A 7,867-nucleotide genomic window follows, 5' to 3' on the forward strand; every position below is an offset into this window, starting at 1 on the left:
TCCTTCTCTCACTGTATACCCCCCCCCCCTCGCCCACCCTCCATCCCTCTCGATTTCTGTGTCAGCTGCGAGGATACCCACCATGTAAACATGAGACAGACCAGTGTGCTGATGAGGATCACCACCTGGTTGAACATGGCTGAGTGCGTTCTCTGAATGGCCCTGTGGAGGTCGTTCTGCAGACAGACAGGGGGACACAGGTAGATAAGGACAAGTGGAAAACAAATTTGATAAAAGAGCTGGAAATGACCCAGCACCGGTGAACGTAAACATTTGTGATGTGTATACATTTCAAATCCCATCTCTATTGACAGACAGGATTATCCCTTACCCCTGAGTTAAAGGGCAGAGTGGTAAAAATCTACCCCTACAAAATGGAACAACCCAGTAAGAAAATGTTACATTATTACAGACCCCATCATACCGGTAGTTAGAAAATGGCTGAGCAGCTCCATCCATTACCACGTTAGAAAACCTCAGTGAGGGACCAGTAAATGTCTTGTAGAGTGGACTCCAGACAGGTTTTGTTTGAGTTAGATATGCTTAATTAATTAAAGTTAATTAATTTACTTTATTTTGCTACTGCTCTAAACAACACCTTTGTTTAGATGATGATTATTGTAATATTAGATTATCTATCTATCTATCTATCTATCTATCTATCTATCTATCTATCTATCTATCTATCTATCTATCTATCTATCTATCTATCTATCTATCTATCTATTGATCATCCATCCATCTAAAAACCAGCAGTCTTTGGTGGATATTGTGTGATTCTCATTTTCATGATTTGCAAGCTATTTTCTAAGGACAGTGATGCAAAACACACTCAGTGTCCAAGAAGCTAAATTGTGCTAAATGAGGCCTGGAATTGTATACTGTATCTCCCAGTGAAATTTTTTTTTTTTCTTTACTGACTGCATACAAGTGTTCAAGGGCTGCTCATGTTGACATTAGTACTTTTTTTATAACAATCTAGTTGACTTTTTTTTATCTTTGGTACTCAGAATTCAACATTGATTTTTTTTTTGTCAAAGAAGGCTCGAACATGGAGTCACGGAACGCATAACTTTTCTGCATGTGATGTATTGCTATCTTATTTCCTTGTTAGTTCTCTGGAGGCATTGTTCAGTGTAGCAGTGACCATAGTTTTAGGTAGTAGTGCTAAGTTGTCCCTGTGTTTATTAGAGTTGCACCATGGTTTCTAATGCAACTTGAGCACGTAGCTCAAGGGTGAAACACGTCCAGTAGCTCCTCTGCCCTCGGCCACGGAGATTTCTCCAGTCTCCCTGAACCATTTTACACTGTTGTTACCTGTAGATGGTAACAGGGCTAAATCTTTTAGTTTATGTTCAATAATTTGTTCATAAAATCATGGAAAAAATCATTTTCGTATGAAGTTTACCACAAAGTAGTGAACCCTGGCTCACCTTTTGGCTGCTGTGTCTGTTATACCTAACCTCAACACTCAGCTTTGTTAACCGTTAAACTGCTTATTGTGTAACCTCGCAAAATTGTGTTTAATATTTATTATTTTTCCTGTCCTTATTTCTCTGGACTATGTTGAAAGCATCAACTTCTGCATGCATTTTCATTCCATTCCATACATCTATCTATTCTACACCTGACCCTGGACACGTTACCATTCCACTTACAGTGACACACACAGTGACCAACCAGTATTCACTCTCACATTCATGAATATGGTGAAGTATATAATTTACAATTTTGTGGGAAAAAACCCCCCAGAATATCTTGAGAAAACCTGATCATCATTTCTTTCTAGAGTTAATGCAAGCTAAGGATCTGACACAAATACAGTGCTTCGCTTACAATCATGTTCTCCAGAGCGTGCTTCGCCAGCCAGCAGTTAAGGAACACAGGGATAAAGAGATTTTTGAGGGAAGGCAGAATCACCTGTGAGGAGGAGAAAGAAAAGCATCAGTCTGCTGCTGCCTCTGTATCACATCTGCTCTTTGAAATGCATAGTACACAGTCACACAGTCTCCCATAAGGAACGGGATTAGGAATATGTGAGAGCCACTGTGTAGTGATATCTGTTCTCTAATACAGTGGGTAGAGCCCACCAGTTATCAACTGTGTGTGTGTGTGTGTGTGTGTCGTGACAAATGTTTCCTGGGAACGTTGTTAGTGACAGTGAGAAACAAACAGCTGTCTGAGAGACCCCTCGCTGTCAGTGCTCACCAAGGCATATCCTTCTACTTACAGTGATCATGAAGGGAACGGCGCTGATCATTTCCAGAATGAACGGAACACGTAACACTTGTTCCCAAATGTTTCCCTGGAAACATAAGCAGAGCACACACACGGAGAGGTCAGGAAACTCTAGTGTCACGGCGACCTTTAGGGATTACCAGCTAAGAGGACAAGTTTGCCACAGAATCTTTTACATGAGTGGATTGTGAGGGGAACACGACGCCCTGGGGACCCCTGAGTGGAGGAGCAGCATTACCGTGTTTACTTAGCAGGCTTTTATTTTCAATTAAGCTGTCAGCCACGGCGGCTTTTATGTGCATGTGGCTGACCTGAATGGCACAGGTGCCGTAGGTGGACAGGCACTGGGTTTGTCCACAGGAGGCAGTCAGCTCTAAATGCTACGGCCTGAAGCCTCCTGACTAATCTGCAGAGAGACCTCTTCAGGTCCGTACGGTGTCAAGTACATCAAAGGCCAGGCTTCCCCTCATGGATCCGCCCCCTGCTGTAGCAACCTTGAAACTCCCCCTCAAAGATTTTCCCATTTATCAATAGCAGGTTGTTGCTGAGGAAGATTCGAGGTCTGCTGAGGAGACCACCGCCATTTACAAGAGCAACTAAAGAGGCGAAAACAAAAAACATGCCTTTACACCTCAGACCAAGGACCTCAGACTCATGTGCCGGGGGCCACTACTGCTATCATCACCTCGTTGGAGGGGCACAAAAAAATGAGTTTATTTGTTTTAAATACTGTATAAAACAACAGTACAAAAAGCATTTTAATGAACTAATTAAACAACATCTTTAGTGCAAGGGCACATGAGGGCAATTCTGACTTTAATTAACAAAATGCAGTCATGGGTATTCATATTAGTACTGGGCTGTCAGTGCAAAAAGAAATCCAAAAGCAGTCTTTAACCTTGTTCAATTTAAAGTTGTTTTTTTTAACCTCCGAATAACCTTCGAATGAAACACTCGAGTATCCACGTCTAAAAATCTTTTCTTCATGTTTTGCCTGCTTAGTCAGTGGACTGCTGTAAAGAACGGCATTATTATTCACATCTAGCACGGCCAGAGGTAACAGAGGCCAAGACCCCTGGCTTAGACGAATAAATGGATGTAGCCATCTAGTTTCACAGTAAAACTTTTGAAGTAGACCAGAAGTGCAGCAAAAAAAAAAAATTCCAGGGTAATTATTATTATACATAAAAAGTTAAAGTCTCCATGACAAGTATTTGGCTTCCCCTAGCAAAAATGATATCAGTTTTTTATATACCACAATCCTATTGAGAGGAAAATGGACGATAAAACCCAAAGGCAGAAAACAAGTATACTAGGAAATGTTCCTCTTTTAGGCATTTCTGACAGAAAAAAAAATGAAATTGTTATCCAAATTACACAAGGTGTTTCTTAAATAGTCAGTCATAGGGTGTAAATGTGTGATATTTTATATCCTTCATCAATAAGAAATTCCTATTATTTACTGCAATGTCATTTGTATACAATGTGGAAAACTGTAATATTAAATTATAAATAATGTTATACTGTAGTATTATATAAAATCATGTTGTCTAGAGGAGGTTAAATTACATACTTCATATCTGCATATCTATACTTCATGTCATGGTAACTGTAATATTTATGTCCATCACCTTCAGCCCAGTCTTAAGTCTGTTGGCCATACTGTCATTCAAAAATGCAAAGTGGACGACAAACCCTCAGGCTTTTTCTCAGCATATACTGTACACACAAACACCCACACACACATTCCCTTGCTCCACATCTACAGACATCACAGGAGAAGTCAGACGGTCGTCCCAGGTCCTCCAGTAACTCACCTTGTAGCTTAAATACACAAGCAACATTGTTTCTGAAAAACTGATGAAAGCCACAAACACCTGCAAAAAAGAGAGAAGAGGGCAGAGGTGGGAAACAGGGTAGAGAAGGGAGTGAGTGGAGCAATCAGACAGAGACCATAGTGGAGAGGAATTAGGAGCAGCGCTGATGAAAAAGGAGCGTGTGGGTGGAATCAGTAGGCGTGCTGATGATTGAGCTTTGGAGGGAAAAAGGTTTTGTAAAGCAGGAGATAACCCCACTCTTTGATTGTGTACATACGTGTGAATTCATTGTCCTTGTGTCAATAAACAGACATGCAGTCGACGTGCACATGTGTGTGCATTCATTTATGCAGAATTGTGAACAAACAGTGTGTTTACACAGGAGTGTGCTGATGTATCTAACCTGTAGTGCCCACAGCGGCAGCGGTCTATCCACCCAGATGATCAGTTTCCTGTGAAGATAAAGGAAAAGGAAAGTAAAGAGAGGGCAAAATAAACTGTAATAAACAGTGAAATGAATAGACAACATATTGAAATTCCTTTTCTGCTCAGCACAATAGTGAGCGACGGTGGACATGACCATCAGGAGGAAGAAGTAATTTTCAGTCGAAATGGGAATTTACGGCCTTCCTTTGAAGAAAAGTTGTTTCTCTTCTGTTCAGAGACACCCTGGGGTTTATCACGGCTGACTGTTCTTCTCTGAGCCTGGAGAAGGTGGCCAGCTCACTCTGTCAGGCTCCTTATTCATTTGGAGCCAGAGCTTAGCCGGTGTCACCAGCCAACCGTTAGATCGATACATCCCAGAGCAGGAGACACGGCCACGGAGGAGTCCATGCCCACTTCCTGCTCCCTCCCTGTTGTTTTATATTGCATACTTAATCTCCACTAAGGTCTCAGCTGATTAGCCAACACAGCTACTATGTATGTATAAAGTTGACAGCCAGTCAATACCGTTACATTGTGATAAATGAAGGTGGATCTGTAATGGTCCACATCAGCATTGGGTATTGTATCGGCTAAGTGAAGTTGCATTGATTGTTTTATACAACATTTCCGACCTGTGGGACAGCGCCGGTCATGCACAGTCCTCCAGGGGGCAGTGGTTCACGGCTTTGGTTTGCAGTCCGGAGTTATCATTTCTTATTAGACACACATGCTTACCAATCAAATTCACTCCAGGGACGAGAGGACGCGTTTGGCTTGGTGCAGTTTTCTCCGCTTACACTGCAGGAGAAAAGCACAACGTAAAAAAATAAAAACGTTTTTATTTAACGTCTTTTCAGTGCCAGGACTCCATTCATTCTAATGAATTAATTACATGCAAAAATATTGCGTTAAAAATAGAGCAAGTATTCACACCATTCCCAGTTCTCTAATTTGTCTAACCCTATCCCTCGAGTCCAGTAGGTGGCAACAATGCACTAATAGTTTGTTTGCAGTATATAGCTTTAGCTTCTGATACAGGCAAACAGAGTAGCCTTAAATTCTCAAACTGTTCATTAGAATAGCTGTAATTGTACTGTGAGTTGATGAAAAATAATTTTAAAATAGTTTTAGTCATTCAGTAATCAACCAGAATTAATTAGATTTTTTTTATTTGATTAAAATGCATGTAGCCACAGATAATTAACTACAAAGCCTCCACTAATCTGATTTATTTTTATTTTTGTAAATTTCTTTTAAACAGAAGTACTGTACTATCCCTATGGTTTTATGTGCTTTTCCTGATTGCACCCCCATCCTTCTCTTCTGCCACTGAAACCTCACCTCCACTCTTGTTTTTATGAGATTTTTCTTACACACACACAGTTATCTCTGACATCGGCTGAGAACACTTATTTCTGCTATCAACTTTCTACACATACAGAGAGCTGGCTTCACCTCATTAAGCCTCTGTTATCACACGTTCTCTCACCAGTCTTGTCTCCCCTCTTGCGGATTGTCCAGCAGAACTCTAACGATGTAGAGGAGGCAGCTCAGCACTTTCAGAGCGAAATTAAACATTCGAACCCGCAGACCTGTGAATCAAACAGCAGTTAACAGCTCGTTAGGAAAAGTATATCAACAGCTTAAGGGGGAAAACGATTTAAAATAAAAGTTTTTAGTTTTTATGACTTGGAATAGTGAAAAAGCTTAGTTACTGGTCACGGGTTAACAAAGGTTAGTGGACACCAATAACAACAACAACAACAACAATTAGTTAATTAGTTAATTAATTTCCAACAATAAAGTCCAAAGGATTTGGGATAGGATGAGTTTGTGGCCTACTTTACTCCTATTACTACTACCACTACTTCTACTACTAATACTGCCACTATTACAGATGTTACAGGCTACTACTTCAACTACTCCTATTGCTACTACATACAACAACACCATTTTTTTTATGCATGGCAGTTTAAACCTTTCGTATTTCTGACATTAACTACACAAATACAGTATGTGAACAGAAAGGGTGTCAACCCAAATACAGGTTACTCACTGGATCTTTGGTTTTTGATGAAGAACAGCTTGAGGCGCTCCTTGAACGTGTTCTCATTCACATAGAACTCTACCTGCACCCTGAGAGAGGGACGGAGCGGAGGGCAGAGATTAGATGAAGGAAGGAGAGGAGAGGAAAAAAGGGGAAAAATTCTCTGAGGAAGAGAGGGTCGCGAAATGTTTTTGTAGGGCATGGTGTTATTTCTGTTTTTTTTTTTTGTTTTGTCCCTTACATCACGCAATGACCCCCCCAGGCTTGGACATGCCTCTGTACAGTGTCAGTCCTGGGACAGATTAAAAGACAGCAAGTAACGATTTGGTAAAGGAAAAGAAGAAAAGGAAAGAATTAATATTAGGATAAAAAAAATGAACGGCTGAGCCAATTGCTGATCAAAAAGGGTCATAATGAATATTTGACTTTGAAAAGTGTGTAAATAAGACACAGTGGTTGACTGCATTAAAGACTAATGGGTTTCGGAGGAAATGCTGTTCCTGCTTGTCCTCCTGCCCATAAGGCCAGACAGCTGCAGTCAGTCTCGTTATCTCCCCTGATTAAATATAGAGCAACAAATTACTTCCCTCTGATGTTTCTGCTGAACATGGGAGGCCATAATTACTGCTCTTTCTGTGTTTCCATTCTGGCACCCTCCTGTTAGAGACACACACACACACACACACACACAGGTCTAAACTACACACCTGCAACCGGGTCAATGAGATTGTTATACCATTCGCACAGCTATCCTACATGGACACTCATGAAAAGTCATGATGGAACTGACAAAGGGACGCTGCGCTCCTACGAGCCTGGAGTCACACGGGCAGGCAGACTGAAGGTGACGCTGTTTCCTGTCAAAAAACCTCGGGGGAGAATTCTCAGTAGCCCTTCTTTGATCCTATAGAGAGAAGAGTGGATGACTCAGGTCGGGGCTGATAAAAAAAACCACAGGCCCGACTCACAGGTGGTCGTCTCGTCACAACACAAAGACACATGAAAGAGGAGCAGGACGACTGTAATCTATTCTACTGTCTGCAGGCAGAGGAAAAGGCGGCAGGGTCTTCCCAGGGTTCCAGAATGACGCTGTACCGACACCCGGCGTGTTCACACTCACCAACACACACCTCAAGAACAAGTTATATTTGACGGATGAGTGTGTTTGCGCGTGCGAGGGGGGAACTTTCTTCAGTGTTGCCATGGTAACACGGTAGTCATTGTCTTTTTTTCCTCCCTCCCTTCCTTTCACGAGATCACATGTGAGTAAACTCAAGTGTTTGCAGCCACAGAAGCTGATGGTCTGGCTCCAACTTGTTGACTTCTCCATTTGCTTTCA

At 41.5% G+C, this 7,867-nt stretch overlaps 1 protein-coding gene across 2 annotated transcripts in view; it reads right to left on the reverse strand.

The window, feature by feature from the left end:
• kcnt2b (potassium sodium-activated channel subfamily T member 2b) overlaps positions 1–7,867 on the reverse strand; it is a 38,900-nt gene that overhangs the window by 21,840 nt on the left and 9,193 nt on the right. Inside the window, exons 2-9 of one of the 2 annotated variants that reach the window (XM_017040581.2) lie at positions 6,538–6,617; positions 5,971–6,073; positions 5,217–5,279; positions 4,459–4,507; positions 4,056–4,115; positions 2,231–2,305; positions 1,837–1,920; positions 82–176 (exon numbers count right to left, since the gene is read on the reverse strand). In XM_017040581.2, coding sequence (XP_016896070.1) covers positions 82–176; positions 1,837–1,920; positions 2,231–2,305; positions 4,056–4,115; positions 4,459–4,507; positions 5,217–5,279; positions 5,971–6,073; positions 6,538–6,617 — 609 coding nt within the window. Of the gene's footprint in view, positions 1–81; positions 177–1,836; positions 1,921–2,230; positions 2,306–4,055; positions 4,116–4,458; positions 4,508–5,216; positions 5,280–5,970; positions 6,074–6,537; positions 7,845–7,867 lie in introns of those variants that run through there. The other variant, XM_025064670.1, reaches the window with a different exon arrangement.

This window comes from Cynoglossus semilaevis, chromosome 17, assembly GCF_000523025.1.
Source record: "Cynoglossus semilaevis isolate Cse_v1.0 chromosome 17, Cse_v1.0, whole genome shotgun sequence".
In the NCBI taxonomy this organism is placed as follows: domain Eukaryota; kingdom Metazoa; phylum Chordata; class Actinopteri; order Pleuronectiformes; family Cynoglossidae; genus Cynoglossus; species Cynoglossus semilaevis.